Source organism: Arabidopsis thaliana (assembly GCF_000001735.4).
Source record: "Arabidopsis thaliana chromosome 1 sequence".
In the NCBI taxonomy this organism is placed as follows: domain Eukaryota; kingdom Viridiplantae; phylum Streptophyta; class Magnoliopsida; order Brassicales; family Brassicaceae; genus Arabidopsis; species Arabidopsis thaliana.
The window spans coordinates 2,291,327-2,313,483 of NC_003070.9; the positions used below are offsets into that span (position 1 = coordinate 2,291,327).

The 22,157-nt window shown below is 38.4% G+C and overlaps 9 protein-coding genes and 3 long non-coding RNA genes across 18 annotated transcripts; 6 read left to right on the forward strand and 6 right to left on the reverse strand.

Annotated features, from left to right (window-relative positions):
• Nucleotides 1–42: 42 nt before the first annotated feature.
• AT1G07470 (Transcription factor IIA, alpha/beta subunit) lies at nt 43–3,232 on the forward strand. Of its 2 annotated transcripts, NM_100621.4 has the most exons (12): nt 131–242; nt 337–522; nt 701–865; nt 979–1,131; nt 1,214–1,259; nt 1,333–1,391; nt 1,570–1,680; nt 2,010–2,153; nt 2,451–2,511; nt 2,600–2,754; nt 2,845–2,928; nt 3,001–3,232. In NM_100621.4, the coding sequence occupies exons 2-12, from the start codon at nt 397–399 to the stop codon at nt 3,022–3,024; spliced, it is 1,128 nt and encodes a 375-aa protein (NP_563790.1). In that variant the 5' UTR covers nt 131–242; nt 337–396; the 3' UTR covers nt 3,025–3,232. The 2 variants fall into 2 exon arrangements, with proteins under 2 accessions (NP_001320242.1, NP_563790.1); NM_001331701.1 differs by having other exon boundaries at nt 43–522.
• Nucleotides 1,688–1,925, reverse strand: AT1G04577. Its single transcript, NR_138741.1, has one exon. It is a non-coding gene; the product is annotated as an other RNA (long non-coding RNA).
• Nucleotides 3,233–3,239: 7 nt separating the features above from the next.
• On the reverse strand, nt 3,240–4,163 carry AT1G07473 (uncharacterized protein). Its single transcript, NM_148442.2, has one exon. The coding sequence runs from the start codon at nt 3,777–3,779 to the stop codon at nt 3,402–3,404; it is 378 nt and encodes a 125-aa protein (NP_683283.1). The 5' UTR covers nt 3,780–4,163; the 3' UTR covers nt 3,240–3,401.
• Nucleotides 3,563–4,162, forward strand: AT1G04583. Its single transcript, NR_138742.1, has one exon. It is a non-coding gene; the product is annotated as an other RNA (long non-coding RNA).
• A 63-nt stretch (nt 4,164–4,226) lies between the features above and the next one.
• AT1G07476 (uncharacterized protein) lies at nt 4,227–5,171 on the forward strand. The gene has a single exon (NM_148443.2): nt 4,425–5,171. The coding sequence runs from the start codon at nt 4,479–4,481 to the stop codon at nt 5,025–5,027; it is 549 nt and encodes a 182-aa protein (NP_683284.2). The 5' UTR covers nt 4,425–4,478; the 3' UTR covers nt 5,028–5,171.
• Nucleotides 4,697–8,218, reverse strand: AT1G07480 (Transcription factor IIA, alpha/beta subunit; the record flags this gene model as incomplete). Of its 3 annotated transcripts, NM_180606.3 has the most annotated exons (12): nt 8,044–8,218; nt 7,764–7,949; nt 7,421–7,585; nt 7,155–7,307; nt 6,954–6,999; nt 6,802–6,860; nt 6,500–6,610; nt 6,204–6,347; nt 5,899–5,959; nt 5,657–5,811; nt 5,484–5,567; nt 4,697–5,403 (listed from the first exon to the last, which is right to left on the reverse strand). In NM_180606.3, the coding sequence occupies exons 2-12, from the start codon at nt 7,887–7,889 to the stop codon at nt 5,380–5,382; spliced, it is 1,128 nt and encodes a 375-aa protein (NP_850937.1). In that variant the 5' UTR covers nt 7,890–7,949; nt 8,044–8,218. The 3 variants fall into 3 exon arrangements, with proteins under 3 accessions (NP_850937.1, NP_172228.3, NP_001320976.1); NM_100622.4 differs by having other exon boundaries at nt 7,764–8,144; NM_001331702.1 differs by lacking the exon at nt 4,697–5,403 and having other exon boundaries at nt 5,442–5,567; nt 8,044–8,144.
• Nucleotides 5,936–6,226, forward strand: AT1G04587. The gene has a single exon (NR_138743.1). It is a non-coding gene; the product is annotated as an other RNA (long non-coding RNA).
• A 1,830-nt stretch (nt 8,219–10,048) lies between the features above and the next one.
• On the forward strand, nt 10,049–10,795 carry AT1G07485 (uncharacterized protein). Its single transcript, NM_001084006.1, has 2 exons — nt 10,049–10,253; nt 10,339–10,795. Exons 1-2 carry the CDS (start codon nt 10,179–10,181, stop codon nt 10,564–10,566), a joined length of 303 nt encoding a protein of 100 aa, NP_001077475.1. The 5' UTR covers nt 10,049–10,178; the 3' UTR covers nt 10,567–10,795.
• On the reverse strand, nt 10,054–10,695 carry RTFL3 (ROTUNDIFOLIA like 3). The gene has a single exon (NM_100623.2). It carries the CDS (start codon nt 10,521–10,523, stop codon nt 10,200–10,202), a length of 324 nt encoding a protein of 107 aa, NP_172229.2. The 5' UTR covers nt 10,524–10,695; the 3' UTR covers nt 10,054–10,199.
• Nucleotides 10,796–13,108: 2,313 nt separating the features above from the next.
• Nucleotides 13,109–21,073, forward strand: ftsh10 (FTSH protease 10). Its single transcript, NM_100625.4, has 8 exons — nt 13,109–14,413; nt 14,500–14,731; nt 14,827–14,895; nt 15,132–15,265; nt 15,372–15,854; nt 15,955–16,722; nt 16,958–17,185; nt 17,578–21,073. The coding sequence occupies exons 1-8, from the start codon at nt 14,363–14,365 to the stop codon at nt 18,052–18,054; spliced, it is 2,442 nt and encodes an 813-aa protein (NP_172231.2). The 5' UTR covers nt 13,109–14,362; the 3' UTR covers nt 18,055–21,073.
• On the reverse strand, nt 13,440–13,705 carry AT1G07500 (uncharacterized protein; the record flags this gene model as incomplete). Its single annotated transcript, NM_001331703.1, has 1 exon — nt 13,440–13,705. The coding sequence occupies one exon, from the start codon at nt 13,703–13,705 to the stop codon at nt 13,457–13,459; it is 249 nt and encodes an 82-aa protein (NP_001318942.1). The 3' UTR covers nt 13,440–13,456.
• AT1G07520 (GRAS family transcription factor) lies at nt 18,208–21,059 on the reverse strand (the record flags this gene model as incomplete). Of its 4 annotated transcripts, none has more annotated exons than NM_001331704.1 (2): nt 18,208–19,995; nt 20,066–20,870. In NM_001331704.1, the coding sequence occupies one exon, from the start codon at nt 19,985–19,987 to the stop codon at nt 18,392–18,394; it is 1,596 nt and encodes a 531-aa protein (NP_001322138.1). In that variant the 3' UTR covers nt 18,208–18,391. The 4 variants fall into 4 exon arrangements, with proteins under 4 accessions (NP_001322138.1, NP_001322139.1, NP_001322137.1 ...); NM_001331706.1 differs by having other exon boundaries at nt 18,216–19,995; nt 20,441–20,877; NM_001331705.1 differs by having other exon boundaries at nt 18,210–21,059.
• Nucleotides 21,074–22,157: the final 1,084 nt, after the last annotated feature.

Sequence of the window (22,157 nt, forward strand, 5' to 3'; positions counted from 1 at the left end):
TTTGCATCTTTTTTGTCTGAAAAAGAGAGAAAGGAAATAAAATCTCAATCGTGGAGATGATAGCACGTGTCAATGTTGCGACACGATCTGATCCAAACCTATTTATATTCTTCGCTGCTTTTTCTGTCTTGACCGCTCTTCTTCTATCGATCTCTGATCTCCTCTTCTCTCTGTCTTCTGAGTTCTGTCTACGCTTCGTCGCCGATCCCGGCCAGACTCCGTCTTACCGGCACAAACCCTAGGTGAGCCTCAAGAGTTTGGATTGGTTTATTGTTTTTGTTCTGGGGGAAATTTATTTGGCAAATTCACCTAAAATGTTGTTTCTGATGAAATCAGATTCCCGGAGGACGAAATTCGTTTTTTCGCCGGAACTAAATTAAGGAGATTTGAGAGGCTATGGGTACAACAACGACAACAAGCGCTGTGTATATCCATGTTATCGAGGATGTCGTCAACAAAGTTCGTGAGGAGTTCATTAACAACGGAGGTCCTGGCGAGAGTGTTCTCAGCGAGCTTCAAGGAGTGAGTTTTCAATTAGAGCTGAATAAAGATTGAATTTTTATATCTTTAGTGGATTCGATGTTGTGTGTGGCTTTGGATTTGTTCCTTAGTAACTAGGGTTTTTGGGAATTCGTCATTTCATCTGCTTAAATCCATTATTTTGGGAGCTTAATTGGATCGAGTGTTTTTGTCCGAGTAGATTTGGGAGACGAAGATGATGCAAGCCGGAGTCTTGAATGGACCAATAGAGAGGTCATCGGCTCAGAAGCCAACACCTGGTGGTCCACTGACTCATGATTTGAATGTTCCTTATGAAGGTACAGAGGAGTACGAGACTCCCACTGCTGAAATGCTCTTCCCTCCTGTAAGTGAACTCACATAAGTCTCTTGAATCTTTGATTTGAGCATTAGGTGTATCAATTGGCTTCTTTTCCTCTTGAGATGTTTTTCCTCTAAATCCTTATTGTTTTTGAGCAGACACCATTGCAGACTCCCCTTCCAACGCCGCTTCCCGGTACTGCTGATAACTCATCCATGTATAACATCCCTACCGGCTCAAGTGATTATCCCACTCCTGGAACTGAGAATGGAGTCAACATTGATGTTAAAGCAAGACCTAGTCCTTATATGGTGAGCTATGCTTATTCAGCTGTGTAGTGAAACTGCTTATCTCGGTGGTTTACAGAAACTGAGATTATCTACTTTATTGCAGCCACCGCCTTCTCCGTGGACTAATCCTAGACTTGATGTCAATGTTGGTAAGTACTAGTTTTATCAGTACACTATGTCTCAGTTTGTTGTTTGGATAATAAATGTCTGACCTGCTGCTAGCTTATGTGGATGGCCGTGATGAGCCTGAGAGAGGAAACTCTAATCAGCAGTTTACGCAGGTACTTCTATTTAACATCTAACCAAGAATCGTGAGTTTGGCTTTTTGGTTTGGGTTCAAATCTTCTTTGCAACAGTTACGTGATTGGTTTGATTAGTGCTCATCTTAAATACTTGCCCCATTAAGCAGATATTTTAAGTCGACTATACCTGAAATATCTTTAAATGGAATACGTCCAGGATTTATTTGTGCCATCTTCTGGGAAACGAAAACGTGATGATTCATCTGCACACTATCAAAATGGTGGATCTATACCTCAACAAGATGGTGCAAGCGATGCTATCCCTGAGGTGTGTGTGTAAAACTACACATTTGCATTTGCATTAAATTGGAATAGCTCGCATGAGTAAAACAAATTGTACGTAGCTCCCTTCATTTCGCATCGAGTAAATATGGGAGAAGACTTCTCTTTGGTTTTTACTTCATAAGTTTGTGAGTTCCATCCAAAAGTAGATGCATGATTACAAAATTGGTTATGTTGTATAAAAACAAAAACGCATATATAAGTCTTTAGAGTATGATGTGGACTACTGTTCTCAGTGTAATAAGATCTTTCTTCTTTCAAAAATGATGTATTATTGAAATCTCATGATTCATCTGGTGGGAGTACATTTTTCAGGCAAACTTTGAATGTGCTGCACTCCGTATAACCTATGTTGGCGATAGAAAGATCCCACGAGATTTGATTGGCTCATCATCGAAGATTCCCCAAGTTGATGGGCCAATGCCTGACCCGTATGATGAAATGTTGTCCACACCCAATGTAAGAATGCTTCAGCTTTTCATTGAGTAGTCAGAATTTCTGTGGTTATATACTTCTTCGACGAGTTTAGAAATCAGTAACTAGAAACTCTTACTAACTAAATCCCTTCTCACCACCTCTCATAGATATTGAACTATATATAAACACGTTTGACTTCTTAGATTACATGAGTGATGAAAGGAATGATAATCCTCTCGTTTTAAACTTCATGCTCCATTTGGATAATTGAATTTGCCCTCAAACATGCAACAATTACTTTTGCTAGTAATTCCATGAATTTCATTTACTGGGTTGCAGATATACAGTTATCAAGGACCCAATGAAGAGTTTAATGAGGCCAGAACTCCTGCTCCAAACGGTAAGAGAAGCCAAACAAAAATGTCTGACAGTGTTATAGAGCAAGTAAATGCATGCCATCTGCTAAATTCCCTCTTTTTTTTTGTTAGAAATCCAAACGAGCACTCCTGTTGCTGTACCAAACGATATCATTGAAGATGATGAAGAGCTGTTGAACGAAGATGATGATGATGACGAGTTGGACGACCTAGAAAGTGGCGAGGATATGAACACACAACACCTGGTTTTAGCTCAATTTGACAAGGTAATGACTCTCCTCTATATACAGGTTCTGGATTGTGTTTTTCTGCACGTGACTCTAATCACAGTAAGACATGTTTGGTGTTGTAATTAGGTGACGCGCACAAAGAGCAGGTGGAAGTGCAGTCTGAAAGACGGGATCATGCATATAAACGATAAGGACATTCTCTTCAACAAAGTAATTTGTGCCTCCCAAATAACGTTGGAGCTATTCTGGTAACGATAATACTAACACTCTCTACCTTTTCAGGCAACAGGCGAGTTCGACTTCTGATCTTGACACTAGTAATGCTTCTAGGAAAGTCAGAGTCCTTCAAATGTCGGATGTCTTTCTTTGTACCTTATGATTTAGACCGACCTCCGAGTGAGAGACATGATTATTTATGGGAATATGTACTCTGGTTGGCTTGTTGTACAAAAAGAACAGATTTTTCCGGCCGAAGAAGGCTTATCAACTTTGACTTGTTTCATGAGTTTTATATTCTCGTTCACACAATGGAAATTGACTTTTCAAAAGCTGGATCTTACTTACAATTATATGTAGCCCTCTCTTATTACAGGCTTACAGCATCTTAAGAAATGGGTTTGTACAAGACTATTGAAAAGCACTAAGACAGTAAGACCATCCTAAATGCTAAAAGCCTAAAACCCTTACTGTGAATGGTCTACAAGCACGAACTTGGTCTGAAACATATTCATGAGAGCCATCTGGTTGCTATGGTCGGCCTTGGCTGAATATTGCGGCCCTTCCTTCTGGTCCATTGACGGCTGAGATCCGTTCTTTTCAGTTAATCCCACCGGTAACATGGAATCGTCCCCTTCTTTAGAGAGAGAAGAGTGCGGACTTGGAGACACAAAAAGAGGTGAAAGCAGAGGAATAGCTGTCGTTCCAACCACATCAGAAGACTGCTGTAAGAAGGGGTTCTCGGGAACAAGGCCTAGATGCAGAGCCGTGGGTGCTTGCTTCTGCAGTCTAGTGGGTGATCTCGGGGACTCACTTTTCCCAAACATGTTCACACTGTTCTCCATCACGATTCAGACTCAACGATTAAGGGAATGAGCATAAAAGCAAAAACGAGAGAAGGAAAGAGGAAGATGGAAAGAGTGATGTAAAGAGGAGATTAAAAGGGAGAGAGGTTTTGGTGTGTTGTCAATGAGGGCGCAAAAGTAGCGTTCGGTTATGGTGGAACATGTGGAAGACATAGGAAAGAGCTGTTACTTTGAAACGGTCATTAACTAAACTAAAAAAAAGTTGCCTCCTTTGTTGTTGGCTTGTTGCTTTCTTCTTTTGGTTCTTCTACTTTCTCTACTCTATACATTATGTTGTTGGCTTCGGTTACTTGCGCTTAGGATCCTTTGGATAAAAGGCCAAAATTAAGGTCAACGTCTTTTAAGATAGTTTTCGTTTGTTGAGAGCGTTTAAATCCTCCAACATTAACATTCATAAAAATAAAAAAAAATATTACATTCAACAATGAAGAGGCGAAGTGGTTGTAATGTGCACAAAAACGCCCAAAGCAAGTAAGCAACAATAATACGTTGACCTTTGACCAAAACTGTATGATGGCCAAAGGGCACAAGTAACCGAAACCAACAGAGTGGAGAGAGTAGAACCACAAGAAGAAAGAAAACAGAGGAGGCAACTTTTTTAGTTTAGGTAATGACCGTTTCAAAGTAACTGCCATTTTCTATTTTCCTTCACATGTTGCATCATAACTAAAAAAATTAATGACCGTTTCTTTTGCGTCCTCATTGACGACAACACACACAAACCTCTCTCCCTTTTTTTCTCCTCTTCACAACACTCTTTTCTTGATTTTTATACGCATTGGCTCAATTTTGAGTCTGAATCTCGTGATGGAGAAGAGTGTCATCATGTTTGGGAAAAGCGAGTCCCCGAGATTACCGACTAGGCTGCAGAGGCAAGCTCCCGCGGCTCTGAATCTTGGTCGTGTTCCCGAGAATCCCTTTCTGCAGCAGTCTGGTGATGAGGTTGCAGGTGCACCTATTCCTCTGCTTTCACCTCTCTTTGTGTCTCCAAATTCGCACTCTTCTCTTCCTAGAGAAGGGCAAGTAAATCCAAACTCGCAAGCTTCTCCCACTAGAGAAGGGCACGATTTTACGTTTCCGGTGAGTCTTACTGAAAAGAAAGGATCTCAGCCTTCGATGGACCACAAAATAGAGTGGCAACATTCGGCTAAGGGCGACCACAGTGACCAGATGAGTCTCTTAAATATGTTTCAGACCAAGTTCCTGCTTGTAGATCATCCACAGTGAGGGTTTTAGCATTAACCCATGGTCTCTTGATGTTTTTCAATAGTTTTCTTGTTAACCCATTTTCTCAAGATGCTGTTATAAGATATTAGCTAGATACAACTGTAAGCAAGATCCAGTTTTTGGGAAGTTAATTTTCCATTGCGTGAAAGACAATAAGAGTTCATGAAACAAGGTGAAAGTTGATACGCCTTCTTCGACAGAAAAAACTTTTCTTTTTGTACAACAAGCCAACCAGAGTACACTTTCCCATGAATACTCATGTCTCTCTCGGTCGGTCTTAAATCATAAGGTAAAAAGAAAGACACTGGACATTTGAAGGACTTTCCTAGAAGCATCATTGCTAGTGTTAAGATCAGAAGTCAAACTCGCCTGCTGCCTGAAAAAGTATACATGGCCTGTGTTAGTATTTTATAGTTACCAGAATAGCTCCAACCTTATTTGGGAGGCACAGATTACTTTGTTGAAGAGAATGTCCTTATCGTTTATATGCATGATCCCGTCTTTCAGACTGCACTTCCACCTGCTCTTTGTGCGCGTCACCTGATTACAACACCAAACATGTCTTACTATGATTAGAGTCACGTGCAGAAAAACACATCCAGAACCTGTGAATAGAGGAGAGTCATTACCTTGTCAAATTGAGCTAAAACCAGGTGTTGTGTGTTCATATCCTCGCCACTTTCTAGGTCGTCCAACTCGTCATCATCATCATCTTCGTTCAACAGCTCTTCATCATCTTCAATGATATCGTTTTGTACAGCAACAGGAGTGCTCGTTTGGATCTCTAACAAAAAAAAGAGGGAATTTAGCAGATAATAATCATTCACTTACTCTAAAACAATATCCAACATTTTTGTTTGGCTTTCCTTACCGTTTGGAGCAGGAGTTCTGGCCTCGTTAAACTCTTCACTGGGTCCTTGATAACTATATATCTAAAACGCAGTAAATGAAATTCATTGAATCTAGCAAACGTACTTGGGTGAAAGGGTAATAGATAGTATCTCTAGACAAAAGTTACATGTATGATGGCAAATCCAAATGCAATATCTTTGATGGGTAGTGCGGAGGGATCCAGTTGTACTAAGGCAGAAAAGTTTCTAGCTACTGATTTGTGAGCATGTCGAAGAAGTATATATCTACTGAAACTTTTGACTAAATGAAAAGCAGCATTCTTACATTTGGTGTAGAGAGCATTTCATCATAAGGGTCAGGCATTGGCCCATCAACCTGAGGAATCTTCGATGATGAGCTGAAGAAGTCTCGTGGTACCTTTCTATCGCCAATAGAGGTTATGCGGAATGCATCACACTCAAAGTTTGCCTGCAAAATTGTGCTCCAATCAGGTGTATCAACGAGATACTAAATACATCATTGTTGAAAGAATATAGGTGTTACAAATACTTTCATGATTTTGTTTTTCTGATGTGAGCTATTCCAAATGCAAATGCAAATGTGGAGTTCTACACACACACCTCAGGGATAGCATCGCCTGCACCATCCTGTTGAGGTATAGATCCACCATTTTGATAATGTCCAGAAGAATCATCACGTTTTCGTTTCCCAGAGGATGGCACAAATAAATCCTGGATAAATGTTGATTAAAGATGATAAGTTTCTTAATTCAGGTATAGTCGACTTAAAAGTTATGTACAATGAAGAAGTACTTGAGAAGAGCACTAATCAAAATCAATGACGTAAGGGTTGCAAAGAACATATGAAACCCAAACCAAAAAGCCAAACTCACGATTCTTGATTAGGTGTTAAGAAGAAATACCTGCGTAAACTGCTGGTTAGAGTTTCCTCTCTCAGGCTCATCACGGCCATCCACATAAGCTAGCAGCAGGCCAGACATTTATACCCCAAACAAGAAACTGAGACATTTTTCTTTTCACGGAGACATAAAGTACTGGTAAAACTAGTACTTACCAACATTGACATCAAGTCTAGGATTTGTCCACGGAGAAGGCGGTGGCTGCAATAAAGAAAAAGAAAAAAAAAATCTCAGTTTATGTAAATCAGAAGAACCAGAAAGTAAAAAGTCAATTATTTCAGCCTCTGTAAATTTTATGAAACACCGAAATAAGCAGTTGCGTTACACAGTTTCAAAGTTTGATAAGCATAGCTCACCATATAAGGACTAGGTCTTGCTTTAACATCAATGTTGACTCCATTCTCAGTTCCAGGAGTGGGATAATCACTTGAGCCGGTAGGGATGTTATACATGGATGAGTTATCAGCAGTACCGGGAAGCGGCGTTGGAAGGGGAGTCTGCAATGGTGTCTGCTCAAAAACAATAAGGATTTAGAGGAAAAACATCTCAAGAGGAAAAGAAGCCAATTGATACACCTAATGCTCAAATCAAAGATTCAAGAGACTTATGTGAGTTCACTTACAGGAGGGAAGAGCATTTCAGCAGTGGGAGTCTCGTACTCCTCTGTACCTTCATAAGGAACATTCAAATCATGAGTCAGTGGACCACCAGGTGTTGGCTTCTGAGCCGATGACCTCTCTATTGGTCCATTCAAGACTCCGGCTTGCATCATCTTCGTCTCCCAAATCTACTCGGACAAAAACACTCGATCCAATTAAGCTCCCAAAATAATGGATTTAAGCAGATGAAATGACGAATTCCCAAAAACCCTAGTTACTAAGGAACAAATCCAAAGCCACACACAACATCGAATCCACTAAAGATATAAAAATTCAATCTTTATTCAGCTCTAATTGAAAACTCACTCCTTGAAGCTCGCTGAGAACACTCTCGCCAGGACCTCCGTTGTTAATGAACTCCTCACGAACTTTGTTGACGACATCCTCGATAACATGGATATACACAGCGCTTGTTGTCGTTGTTGTACCCATAGCCTCTCAAATCTCCTTAATTTAGTTCCGGCGAAAAAACGAATTTCGTCCTCCGGGAATCTGATTTCATCAGAAACAACATTTTAGGTGAATTTGCCAAATAAATTTCCCCCAGAACAAAAACAATAAACCAATCCAAGCTCGTTACCCTCACCTAGGGTTTCGACCGGAGGCGGTAAGACGAGTCTGGGAGAAATCGGCCGGCGACGAAGCGTAGACAGAAGACAGGGAGATCAGAGATCGAGAGGAGCGGTCAAGACAGAACAGCAGCGAAGAATATAAATAGGTTTGGATCAGATCACATCGTAAAATGGACACGTGCCATCATCTCCGCGATAGCGATTTTATTTTCCCACATTTTGTTTATTTATTATTATTGCTTTTTAAACTCTTTATTAATTTTCTTTTTTAATTTAAGATTTCTTCCGGGATTTTTTTCATTGACATACACATGCGTTTTTTTATTTATAAATTACAACTATAGGATTTACGAAATTTAACAGATTTCATAGTATCAGTTTCGCAGGTTTGTTGCATTTTATGTATGGTTCAAAGCAAATTTCTGTTTTACCTATATGATCTATTACACAAAGTCGTATAATGTTTTGGGCCCGTATGGGCTCTAAAGCCTTTAACCTTGTGTTATTCCATTCGCTAAAAGACTAGTTTATACTCAAGTGATTTATCTCCTTGTTTTAACGTCTAAAAAGATCTTGCCGCAAGGCTAGTTTTTGCCTCGATCAAAACGAACAGTCGCCACAAAAATGCTGGTTCATACTTAGCCACTTGGTTCCGCAGTCTCCACCGTTAGATTTCCCAAAATATTCACTCTAACAAAATCCAACGTCTCTATTAACGCCACACATTCTTTTTTTTCGAACTCAGTTTTTTTTTCGCTCGTAATACAAATCTGTGTAATGTTTCTGACACTGTTCACTTTTTCTCTCTTGTACTTTTGTGTTTGGTTTCTCACCTGAGAAGTCTGAGTTTCTTTCTTTCATTTTTTTTCGCCTTTTTGTGTATATTTTTTCCTATTAAGAGTTTCTCCGTACGATAAATTGTTATTTTCTTGCAATAATTGAAAAGGGCTTTTGAATAATTTTGTAACGTGATCACTTATTTTCTGATTACAATCCAAAATTCTTATGATCATGACATTATCGTCAGAGTCAAAAAGAGACAAAGATCGAGTGGTTCATAACTTTCCATTGGATTCTTCAATATCTCGAATTCTTTTTCCCCCGGCTATAAAGATAGAAGATTAATTTCATTCATGTCAGTAACACGGAACAGTGTCCAAGTACGTACATTCTTATACACTATATAGAAATTCTCTCTTTAACATATAGTATATTACTATAAATTTCTTTTGGATTCATAGATGGAAATATTTAGGTTAGGCAATAGGGAATCTTCCTTCTATCAAAGAGACAAAATAAATAAATAAAGTAAGAAAACTAATACTGTCACGAGATGCAAAGAGTGAAAAAAAATAAGTTATATGATTTATGTAACTCATATCTCTCAAAATGAAAAGATTTATGTAACCCTTTAAAGAATTTATTCTGTTTTCGTTGGATTTTTCTATTCTAAATGGGTTTTGTTGTACTGATTCAGTTAGCCATATATAATAAGAAATGGAAAAAGAAGTTACGATTCCAATATTTGTGGTGTAGGCGAATTTTCTAATCTACTAGCATGATGCAACTTTATTGACCAGATTATTATCATCATCATCATCATCATAATTGTAAATCCATGACATTAACTAGACCCCATTAAGATATTGTTTCCAAGTCTAATCACGGCTATAAAAACAGCATAAACATTGCAAAAGCCATATGACGACAAATAAATTAGTAAATAAGTATGTGAAAAACACTCAGATCTGTTGACCGGAAACAAAAGAAACCTCAGATCTTTGACCAAAATAAATTTATCATTGGTAGTTATTATTGAATTTGTTTTCATTATTTTTGCCAGACAATGAAAGTGACTATTCGATTTAATCCTAACAAAATAATTGTACGTCTCGACACATCGACCCTCCAGATTGTGGCATATAATTTCACTTTTTTAAAAAACGTTCGATGTTTTCAATTTTTTTCTTCATCAGACGACACACTTTAAATTATTTATACCTCTGTATACATGACTCTGTCTTATCAAAATTAATAGTAATATATTATCAAAAAAGAATCTCTTCTTACAATGTACTAGTATGGAAACTTGTGGCAACTTAGAGTAGAGAATCAAACTGATCTAATCATTCAAAAAAAGAGAATAAAAATGCATGAGATCTATATCTACCTAGGAATCATGTTTATGCCAACATACAAGCATAGCCACACACCTTCTCATGATGTAAAACCTTCCCTTCTGTTCTTTGGCCAAGCTACTGTACTTTTGTGTTATTGACCCTTTCTCTTTTTTCGATGAACTTCTTGAGATTGAAGACGACGAAGATGAAGGCACTGAGCATTTGGTGGATGAGCTCCGTACGAATGCAGGAGCTTTTGAGGAGGAAGCGCTTGTGGAGAAGCTTCTAGAGAACTTGGATTTAGATGAAGTTGAAGAAGATGAACACGACGCAGCTAATGCATCCTTTTTCGACAGCCTCCACTTCTCGTCCATCTTTGTGTTGCAGAAGAGAGAGGGAGAGAATGAGAGCTTCTGACTCAGATGGAGGGTTTCTGGTTTTATTTTACTTTTAGTTTGATTGTGAGTTTGTGGTGATTGAGCCAGAAGGAGAGATAGTGATCTAGAGAGATGGAGAGAGAGAGAGAAAGGGAAGCAAAGAGAGGGATAGTGTCTCTCTGCTTATGTCTACTATATAGTGAATGCTTCCAAAATAACTACTAAGTGGAAATGGTGAAGGCAAGGGAATGAAATAGTTTAAGTTTAAATTGTACTCTTAGCTAGCCCGGCTTTGCGTAATGTGCAACTATTATGTAATTAGGATTAATTATTGGAACTCCTGCTCAAAGTTTTACACCTTATTATACTTTTTTCAAAAATAGTACTAATGATTAGAAAATTACTTTAGTACTAGGAAAAAAAATTCTATACACCTGAGTTAAAAAAAAAATCAAATGAAGTTAGCTGTATAAAATAAAGTTGTTTTCATGACAGAAAAGCTAAATATTTCATGTTTTCTTGAAAACATTCTATAATTGTTTTTGTCCCCTAGTAGTTTTAAGAGATAAAGAAAGAATCTACATATATCATGTACAAAAAAGATATGAAAAATGATCAGTGTATATAATTCATTATTTTTTACTACATTAATTAATTTGAGTTTTAGTCTTAAATTTTATGTTATAATCATGGTTAAGCAGTTTTCAACAAACTTCGAAGGTTAATTTCCTTCTCAATTATTTTCTTGTATTTCAGTCCATTGAGTTGTATGAATATTTCTTTACCATATATTACTATGAAATTTTATATTTGATTCGATTACATATGTTTCAAGATAATTCAGTATAGACCGTAAGACGTGGGTAACCCGTAATCGCATATATTATATGCACACACTACGTTTTGGTGTTATACAAGGACGACGTTGTTAACATAAATCAACCGTCACATGAGTGAGAGAGCACAATAAATTTTATCAATAAAACTGACATAGTGGGACAGGAATCACAATGAAATTTGTAGAGGAATCACAATGGAATACTATTTTATCAATAAGAGTAAAGCATTTTCACAAAATGCAAGATATATATTTTGGAATCATGCCTACGGCTAAATATATAAGATCCAATTGAAAGAAGAGGGGGGACTCAAGTATTCCGCTTAAACACTGTGCCTTGAATAAAACTACTTGTAAATGACAAATTACATCTTTTGGTTAGACGAAACTGAACGTTTTTTATAAGATGGAAATTATCTTTCATTGGTATAGTGGTTGATGTTAATATAAGAGACATTGTCTCTAATTTGTCTAGAAACGTCTAAATTCAAGGAGCGGACTTGTCTCTCAAACAATTTAATGAATCAGTGGTCTACAATTCTAAGAGTTTTTAAAATTTTTGAAAACATTAATATATTTTTGTAAGAGGGCCATTTGGGAGTGTTTGGAGAGAAAGGAGCAGAGAGGGACGGGGGTAAAGTGTTTCTTACGATAAATAATTTGAAATCGGGGCCAAGAGTAGACAGCTTTGGTCTAATAATATTCCACTTGTTTTTTTCACTTATGTTTTCAAAAAATTATGGCTTTCTCGAAATTAACTCACTCCATTAATTACACTAAATAAACATTGTGTTGTACTTTCTACCATTTTTTTCAATTGGTAAACTGTCATGTTAGTTCATCCTCTAAAAGTCAGTCACAATCTAATTTCTAGTGTTGACGTCACCATGTTAATCACAGAGATGATCATGTTTTCTAGTATGTATATATGAGTACACACATTGTTACTTGTGAAGAGGAATGATAGATTTTGGTGTCGAAATTGCTTGATTTATGAGGGTCAAAGTGACCGTTGTTCCAAGTTTGGCTGGTTTATGTGGTCGGATTATAACGTTAAACGCATTTGCGTGGTTGGAAGCATTTATGTGCATGGTTATTAGGACAAGTTGTTTGTTTTGCTCTTGCGTTAGTTAAACAATCAAACATTTGAATTTTTGTACTTAACAAAGGGACAACAAAAGTTTCAAATCTAGACTCCTTTCTTTAACGATATTTGTTCATGGAAAAACATGTTTTTCAATAATCGTGAAATCTTCAATTGGCTCTAATACCATTTCAATTTTCAATAATCGTGAAATCTTCATTAAAGTGAAATGTGATACATGATTAAGCTTAAATACAAAGAAAACTTAACCAAAGATACTAACCAAACTAAACCATAACTAAAATTATATATATACACTCTAATAATGTTAAAAGATTATAGCATCCACAATTCAACAAAAATGTTTTACCCCCACCCACTATATCATTGAATTATGGACCGTCGCACTCTTCTCCGGTCGTGGTGAACCGGCTTTCAACAGATTAATGTGTTTTCGACTATAAGGTATGCAAAAATTTGCTCCATATGATCAAAGTGACCAAGCAGATTTTGAATCAGTATTGGTCCTCGGACTAGATATGTATACCACACAACTTTAAGCCAGGACTTGAAGACTTTCTTTAAGAGTTTCCATCCCTCGTTATGCCATATTAACCCACATAGCTTTCAATTTATTCTTGGAGAGAAAATAACTAGTGTAGCGGTTATGAAAACTTAAAACGCGTCCATGACTACAAATAATACAAAGACCATTTCTATATTAAATATAGAAAAACACTTATATTTTTCCCAACCTGACAGAAAACAAACAAAACAAAAAAGGAATAATTAACATCAAAAGTTCAAAACCAAACTAGTTCAACATAAAGTTCATACAAACATTGTTCTGCGTATCCTACATGACTACATCCAAAAAAAGAAGCCGAAACACTAAATATATATACACACACACCAACGGGACAATATAAGTCACAGAGGAGTCACAATCTAATACACACACACCAACGGGACAATATAAGTCAAAGAGGAGTCACAATCTAAGCGCAACTAGGTTGCCGCTTGGGAGGCTGCTACCACCGAGAAGAACAAGTCTAGATCCGGCGGCTGAAAATATCCCTTCTTCGGTGGTTCCCTCTTCTTCCCAAAGCCTAGTAGCGATCTCTTCCTTCTCACCGGAGGTGGACAAGGCGGATATGCTGGTATCCGGCAATCATCACGTGTAGGCGTCGTGCATCCCATCTGATAATCATCATCAACCGTCACCGTATCTCCGTCGTCGTAGTTTTTCTCCTCCATTTTTGTCCGCTCTCTCGCACTTTCCTAATAAGGTTCTTAATTAGATTGCTTCTTTATTACACTAGTTTTGGAAGTGACCGTAGCTTGTTCTGGAAGTTGCTAGGTACTTGCGGTCTAGAAACTTACACGTGGAGGAACGTACTGCCACGTGCTAAAGCGTAGTTATATTCAGGTGGGAATAGTTGCCACACATACCCCACTCGAGTCAAATGCTCGTTTATAATGTGGCTTAGTTAAAACGAAGCCCATTAAGCTAAACAAGGGCCCGAATTTACTGGAGCTAAGGCCATTAACCACGTTAAAGATTTGCGAAATAAATAACCGGTTGGTTTTTAGTTGAAAGACTAAACCGGTTGAAATAATCCACGGAACAACAACATATGTTGGAGTCTGGAACGCGTTGATGTCTTGGTTCCCAAGCAGCTCAAAAGTGTGACATAAATTGTTGTCCTCAACAAACACCATAAAAATCACAAATTTCGTTCTGGGCTCTTTATTTTTTTCAATCACCACATTTTCACTTGTTAAAATTTTGTTACTTTGCTCTATCTGAAACCAAAGCTGCCATCTTTCTCCTTTTGGGTTTTGATTAGATCTCCGATTTTGGGTTTCTATATATTATGCGAGCTCACTTTTGTTCGTTCTGATTATCTGACAATGATATTCTCCAAGCTTGGTTCTTCCCTCGCTCGATCCTCACGTTCTAAGGTTCGTTTCGTTGTGATGCTTTTTTTCCGACGCTTGTTAATTTTGTGTTTAATTTCCTATTTTTTTCAATTTTCCGGTGAAATTAGGGATTTGTGTACGGCGGTGGTGTGAGATCGGCGGTATTTAACCAAGGGAGGTTACGAGCGCCGCAGAATCTCGAGGCGGCCGTCAATCAGGTGGATGGTGGATTAGGGTTTTTGAGGCGGCACTTTGCTTCTTTTGCTGCTCGAAAGGGACTAGAAGCCGGTGATTTAAGCCGTGCTTTCGCTAACCCTAGATTGCGTCGGTTCTTTTCTAGTCAAACCCCAAAGAAGAAGAGTATGTAGCAAACCCTAAATTTTTATACGGATCAAATTAGGTGTTCACAGTAATTTGAGAGAGAATTGGAAGCCTAAATTGCTTTTCTTTTGCAGATTATGAGAACTACTATCCAAAAGACAGTAAGAAAGCACCCAAGAATGAGCAGAAATCTGAATCCAGAGGTGACGGTTTATGTAACATTCTCGTATTTTTGGATGTCGAATCCATTTGGTACTATGGAAAAGAAATTGAGTAGACTAGTTGATACATTTGAGAGTTTCGGGAATCATTTTATCGTCTTATTGAATTGATAATTAGGCACACAATTGTAGGATTGTTGACAACTATTCATTTTGAAAGGATTGTGAAAGTTTGTTTGAAGATTGTAGTAATTGAATATGTATTTGTTGCGATGCAGATGGTTCAAAGAAAAATGAAAACGAAAATGCTGGGGACGCGTTCTCAAATGAATATCAAAATATGTTAATTCCTCTTATGGCCATTGCTTTAATCCTTTCTACTTTCTCTCTTGGTTCCCGAGAACAGCAACAGGCAAGCATGTCCAACTATACTCTGTGTATCATGTTATCTATATAACTGCAGACGTGTGGGCCTGAGGAATGTCAACTAATTATCCGTGTTATATTTGTTGGTTCAGATTAGTTTCCAGGAGTTCAAAAACAAGCTCCTCGAGGCTGGTTTAGTGGATCACATAGATGTTTCCAATAAAGAAGTCGCAAAAGTCTATGTGAGGAGTTCACCAAAAAGCCAAACAACGGAAGAAGTTGTTCAAGGTCCTGGTAATGGAGTTCCTGCTAAAGGACGTGGTGGTCAGTATAAGTACTACTTTAATATTGGTAGTGTTGAATCATTTGAGGAGAAACTAGAAGAGGCCCAAGAAGCTATAGGCGTTAATTCTCATGACTTTGTTCCTGTCACCTACGTCAGTGAAACTATCTGGTACCAGGAACTATTGAGATTTGCACCGACTTTACTTCTCGTGGCTACGCTAATTTTTGGGGCAAGACGGATGCAAGGTGGACTGGGAGGTTTAGGCGGACCTGGTGGGAAGGCTGGCCGTGGAATTTTCAATATAGGGAAAGCTCAAATAACGAGAGCAGATAAAAACTCCAAGAATAAGGTCAGCATTTCAATCAGGGTGGAGAAGTTGAATTACCATCTTCATTTCCAATTCATGATGCTATTGAGATTTACTACTGATCTATTTTGTTTTTTGCCAGATATATTTTAAAGATGTTGCGGGATGCGAGGAGGCTAAACAAGAAATTATGGAATTTGTGCATTTCCTTCAGAACCCAAAGAAATATGAAGATTTGGGAGCTAAAATCCCAAAAGGTGCGCTTTTAGTTGGCCCACCCGGGACTGGAAAGACCCTTCTAGCAAAAGCTACTGCAGGAGAATCAGCTGTACCGTTTCTCTCAATATCTGGTTCAGATTTCATGGAGATGTTTGTTGGTGTTGGACCTTCCAGAGTGAGAAACTTGTTTCAAGAGGCTAGACAGTGTGCACCTAGCATAATATTTATTGATGAGATCGATGCGATTGGCCGTGCGAGGGGACGTGGAGGTTTCTCTGGTGGAAATGATGAGCGTGAAAGCACACTTAATCAACTGCTAGTTGAAATGGATGGATTTGGTACTACCGCTGGAGTTGTCGTCCTTGCTGGGACTAACAGGCCAGATATTCTTGATAAAGCTTTATTACGGCCTGGCCGGTTTGATCGCCAGATAACCATAGATAAACCTGATATTAAAGGCCGTGATCAGATATTCCAGATATACCTGAAGAAGATCAAACTTGATCACGAGCCCTCATATTACTCACAAAGGCTTGCAGCCCTCACTCCCGGATTTGCTGGAGCTGACATTGCGAATGTCTGTAACGAGGCGGCTCTTATTGCTGCCAGACATGAAGGAGCAACAGTTACAATGGCGCACTTTGACTCTGCAATCGATCGTGTTATTGGTGGTCTGGAGAAGAAAAACCGGGTATGTGCTTTCGCCTTTATCAACAAAATTCAACTGTTTGGCGTATTGCCAGTTTTTTATATTATTATTTGTTCATTTTCGTTTATATTGGAACCTGCTCCTTAGGAATCTAGGATAAATCTCAAATTTGAAACCCAACAAATTGGTGACGTATATTATCAGCACGATTTTTTTTTCTTTCTACAACGGAAACCTGAATGTTCTACAATCTCTTTTGGTGGTTTCATGACCGCAGGTAATAAGCAAGCTGGAGCGCCGTACAGTTGCATATCATGAATCTGGCCATGCGGTTGCTGGGTGGTTCCTGGAACATGCGGAACCGTTGCTAAAGGTGACTATTGTTCCTCGTGGCACAGCAGCGCTCGGATTTGCCCAGTATGTTCCAAATGAAAACTTGCTCATGACAAAAGAACAACTCTTTGATATGACTTGCATGACTCTCGGGGGCCGGGCAGCTGAACAGGTAAATCTTTCTATCAACTTCAACTTCTTCTGGGTGTGAACTGGTGGTGTTAAGAGTGATAAAAATCCAAAAAGTTGCAAAAGGACCAACCAAACCCAAAACGTAAAATCATTAAACAAAGCCCAAAGTTTTGTCTATTGTTGAAAACCCATAAACCTACAAAGTTCTCTAACATCCTCATATTAAAATGCTAAGCAAAGCACTCCAGGAAAAGGAAATAAAGAAATAGAAACCATAAATTAGGACATAGACAGTTGGTTGGTAGACAGTTTGTTGAGTTGTTTCCTCTTACAGAAGTCAAGAACTCATTAAGGTTTCAGGTCATAAACTTTCTGTTATTTGTTGTTGAAGATGTGAATCCTGTTAATTTTTCTGGTGGGTTTTGATTGCAGGTATTGATTGGAAGAATATCCACTGGGGCTCAGAACGATCTGGAAAAGGTGACTAAGATGACTTATGCGCAAGTGGCAGTGTACGGATTCAGCGACAAGATAGGATTGCTTTCATTCCCACAACGGGAAGACGAGTTCTCCAAGCCGTACAGCAACAGAACCGGTGCGATGATAGATGAAGAGGTCCGAGAATGGGTGGGGAAAGCTTACAAGCGGACGGTTGAGCTGATAGAGGAACACAAAGAGCAAGTGGCTCAGATCGCTGAGCTCTTGCTAGAGAAGGAGGTTTTGCATCAGGATGATCTCACTAAAGTATTGGGCGAGCGTCCGTTTAAGTCGGGTGAGACAACGAATTACGACAGGTTTAAATCTGGATTTGAAGAGTCGGAGAAGGAGAGCCAGAAGGAGTCTGTGCCGGTGAAGCCTGTGGAGGATGATGGAATTCCGCCTCTTGAGCCACAGGTAGTTCCGACGTAGCTGTTGGAGACACCCAAAGGTTACTACTACTCATTGTACATTTAATCCAAGGCAATAACAAAACACGCTTCTGTATCTTTCTGTTTTAGCACGGAGGGATTGATTGTTCTTTCTGGAAAAGTAACAAAGTTTTCACTTTATATATAAAATCTATCTTTTTCCAATTTCAAACTCATCGTATTTAGACAGTAGAATGTCATTGTATACAGCAAAAGTAAAGCAAATTAAGTACACCAAAACAAATGATACATCAATGACTCCACAAGCTCTGCCTCTAGAACAAAAATAATAAAACAGGACTTGGGATTACATGGATATTCTGTGATGAACACAAAAGCTAAGAAGGGACCCAACAAGAAGAAGAGAAGAGGATGCGACCTTTCCAACCTTGTAAGAACCAATTACTATCTTCATCAAGGACAAAGTCTTTATGATAACCCCATTTCTTCATCTTTTCCCTAAATAACTGCACAAGCTCTGCCTCCACTGGCTTCTGTTTAAATCCAGCCCTTATCATCCTCACTTGCCATTGCTTGTACGTCTCAGGTCTCTCCACTCTATCTACTCCTTCACATGCTATCACATTCATCACTTCTCTCCCGTAAAACTCCCCTTCGAAATGTATCCTCTCCGGGTTTTCTTTGGACAGAGTCGCACCAAACAAGTCAAAGAGTGCCGAGTAGTGAAACAAAGCTTCTTTGAACCGTGTGGTGAAGAACGGTGCGTTGAAAGATCCATTGACTGTCGAGCTGAGGAAAACGTTAGGGTTCATGTCTCTGATCAGTTTTAGAAATCCGTCCCTCGGGCAATCCTCTTCCCCTGGAATCACATCTCGGAGGTTCTTGAATCGGAGCACAGCATTAACTGCAAGAACTTCGTTTGGTCGGATCTTGAACTCCTCCATCTTGATTGTTTCCCAGTTCTTAGACGCAATTGCATTGTATTCAAATGGAACACCAAACCGTTTGCAATACTCTGTCAGTCTTCGACCTGTATCCTGTATTCTTTCAGTTGGACGAAGCCCATGTTGAGGAATCTCGATACCGGTAATCCGTAGTTTCCGTAGTCCGGGGTTGCTCTTTGATAAGTGCTGTATAAACATCGGCCACTGGAAACCATAAAGGATCCCAAAATCGACTATATGAAGAACCGAAGCATCCTTGGCAGCATCAAGAATCATCTTGTTGGAGAAGAAATAGATCAAAGTCATAAACGGAGACGCAGACAAGAACACACTATAGGATTTAAGAATCTGTGCAGCTGTTCGTTTCTTGGAGGAAATGGAATCGTAATAACTCTGGATCATAGTTCCTGTGCTACCTTCAAGACGCGCCTCAAGTGCATTGGCGAAGAAATGAGCTAGTCTCTGTGATGCATCACCAACAGGTGAACATTGCTTCCTTATCTGCCTCAGCAAATCATCAGCCGTAATCTTATCCCCTGCAGAAACAGATTGTGCGCATAGTGTGAGAAGTGTGCGGAAATCAACCGCTCGACTCTTCTTTTTCGCGCGGCCTTTCTTAACCAGAGCCTTGCTTGAACCATTTTCGCCATCTTCGATAATCTGCGGATCGCATTCACCATCAAGAAGCAAAACCTTATCAAACATTTCTGTTAATTTCCCATCTTCCTCATTCACTGCGAATTGCTTACTCCTCCTCCTAGCTTCCTCTAGATCATCTTCTTCTTCTTCCCGCTCGTGATGATTCTTCCTAGTTTTCGAGATAGCTGACCATCCTTCCTCTACTTTCACCGGAACAACTCTTTCCATCTCAGGCTCAAGATTAAAGATCCATTGATCAGTATTAGGAAGAAACTTGCTAGCTTCCTCTAACCCTCTCTTAAACTGCAGAACTGATTCTGCATCACTAAACATACTCCTGACAAGAATCTCATTCGCTGGCTGCCCGAATTGCTCACCTCCACGCAACATGTTAGACCCTGGAAATGACACAACACCAGAATCACCAAGATGTTTATTATCAAACAACACTTCATTCTCGATGCGTACACTAGAATTGCTGCTGTTACTATAATCACCACTATTACTACTACTACTGGTAGTAATCGAATTATTAGGTATAGAAGACTGAGTCTGCGAGTCGCTGATGACTTGCTGCAACATTTCCTCGGTTTGTCGAAGAGCCAAGGAATCATAGAAGATAGACTGCTTCTCAGCGAGACTCTCTTCCATAAGGAGCTGGTTTACATATTTCAAAAGGGTGTTTTCAGAATCAATCTCATCAGCTGGTGGAGAAAAGTGATGATCTTGATCTGGAACCCAAATCGAAGGTTGGTGATAGTATTGATCCATCCGAAGATCAAAATCACTAGAAGAAGGAACACCGAATCCAAGATCCGGAATCGAAGTTGGTAAGAAACTCACATCGTAGCCGTTGACCACACCTGAGTAATTCGATTCCATCATCCAAAAAAAGAAACTCTTTTTTATTTTTTTGTAAAACCCTAAATTCCCTGAATTTGGCTTCTCGACATACAAAGAACAGAGTTTTACAAAAGATTCAGCAACGAAATCTGAATCAGAGGAGGACTCTAGACAACATTGCTTACATCTGAAGAGGAAGTGGGATGATTAAGTGGAAAAAGTAGGAGGAGGCATAAAGGTGAGAACTTTATCGATCAATTCATTAAAAAGAGATAATTTAAGGACATGTTGGCGAAGAGTAATATTCAAATGGGATTGGGTATAATTGCTAAGCGTGAGAGAAGAAGCAAGAAATTGAGAACTGTAGAGAGATTAGAGGAAGGAGGAAGTTTCCCGGGAAACTCGAAAGGGGGACAAGACCAGTCTTGCGATTCGTCCGAGGAGTCAAAACTCAAAACTATCTCTCTTTTGACTTGTCATTAAGAGTATTCTTGGGCTTGATGGGCCCAGTTTTTATTGTAGTGATTGTCATGTTATCCACAAAAAGTAATGACTAGTGGTTCTTTTTAAGTAGTGATTTGTCTCCTAATTCCCCCATATGTTGACCGCTTATCGAAGCTTAAATGATCCATATGTTTGTTGATACTAGCTTATAATTTTGTTTGCTTCAAGAAAGTAGTTGCCAAAATTGAATATGTCGACGAGTTACTTAGGATCATTATTTTCTTAATAACAACAAGTGTACTTACTGATTTTTAAAATTTGTATAGTATTTTATAAATAGCTCGAGATGCTTCTCATTTGGGATATGTTAGACATTTTTTTATATATATAATAGATGCGGTCAAACCGTACAAATTATTAATTTATAATTATGTGAACCATAGAAGTGATGTTTTTGATTTACATATGTACGATCTTGGATTCTAAAAATACTAACAAAATTTCTAAATTACATATTCCGGCCGCTTTTAGATGGTGTCTATATCAAAATTATGTATATGTTACTTGATCAACTCTTGTTTTATGATTATTATTATTTTGATGTAAAGTCAAATGTGTTTGCATATAAAATAAATATGTGATTCCAACAGTTTCAAGTTGACAAAAAATCATATGTAAAACTTGGAGAGCAAGATTATTAAAGGTTCCTGATAGGTGGAGTTGATTATTTGACCAGTACGAATTATTTAAAAAATAGTTGATGTTAGCTGATGAATACTATATCAACAAACAAACGAAATATGATAACATAAAGTGACTTCATCGTAATAATTATATAGAACAGCGACAATAAATAAACACAAGAAAGTGAAAAGGACCCCTCCAGATCTGATCCCACAATGCCATTCTGACATATATTGTGAGATTCTCACCACGTATTATTGTACTAGTACATGAAGAAATACTTTTATGTCAGAAAAACTCGAAATTGAGTGGGTGTCACGTTTTTGAGTAACTATATTTTTCTGTCTCCAAATAAATATTCAACTCTTTCGGCGTTATAAACAAATCCTGGATATAATAGTTAGGAAAGTTTATTGGATGGATTATTTGTTTGATTTTGAAATTATTGTTTGTTGTTTGTTGTTTGTTGTTCAATCAATAATTGTAAGACTTTAGTTAAAATGATGTAATACTTCTGATTAGTACTAGTAGGCTTTCATAGGGGTTTTCACTTTCCAGGTTTTAAAGTTTTCATTATTATTTCTGATTA

Bases quoted from the DNA above. Each gene is read 5' to 3' on its own strand.
- AT1G07470 (NM_001331701.1), top strand. From the start codon at position 397: ATGGGTACAACAACGACAACAAGCGCTGTGTATATCCATGTTATCGAG. The intron at 1,132-1,213 runs GTGAGCTATGCT...ACTTTATTGCAG, and splicing joins CAAGACCTAGTCCTTATATG to CCACCGCCTTCTCCGTGGAC. The intron at 2,929-3,000 runs GTAATTTGTGCC...CTACCTTTTCAG, and splicing joins AGGACATTCTCTTCAACAAA to GCAACAGGCGAGTTCGACTT.
- AT1G07473 (NM_148442.2), bottom strand. From the start codon at position 3,779: ATGGAGAACAGTGTGAACATGTTTGGGAAAAGTGAGTCCCCGAGATCA.
- AT1G07476 (NM_148443.2), top strand. From the start codon at position 4,479: ATGACCGTTTCTTTTGCGTCCTCATTGACGACAACACACACAAACCTC.
- AT1G07485 (NM_001084006.1), top strand. From the start codon at position 10,179: ATGCATGAGATCTATATCTACCTAGGAATCATGTTTATGCCAACATAC. The intron at 10,254-10,338 runs GTAAAACCTTCC...GAACTTCTTGAG, and splicing joins GCCACACACCTTCTCATGAT to ATTGAAGACGACGAAGATGA.
- RTFL3 (NM_100623.2), bottom strand. From the start codon at position 10,523: ATGGACGAGAAGTGGAGGCTGTCGAAAAAGGATGCATTAGCTGCGTCG.
- ftsh10 (NM_100625.4), top strand. From the start codon at position 14,363: ATGATATTCTCCAAGCTTGGTTCTTCCCTCGCTCGATCCTCACGTTCT. The intron at 15,855-15,954 runs GTCAGCATTTCA...GTTTTTTGCCAG, and splicing joins ATAAAAACTCCAAGAATAAG to ATATATTTTAAAGATGTTGC. The intron at 17,186-17,577 runs GTAAATCTTTCT...TTTTGATTGCAG, and splicing joins GGGGCCGGGCAGCTGAACAG to GTATTGATTGGAAGAATATC.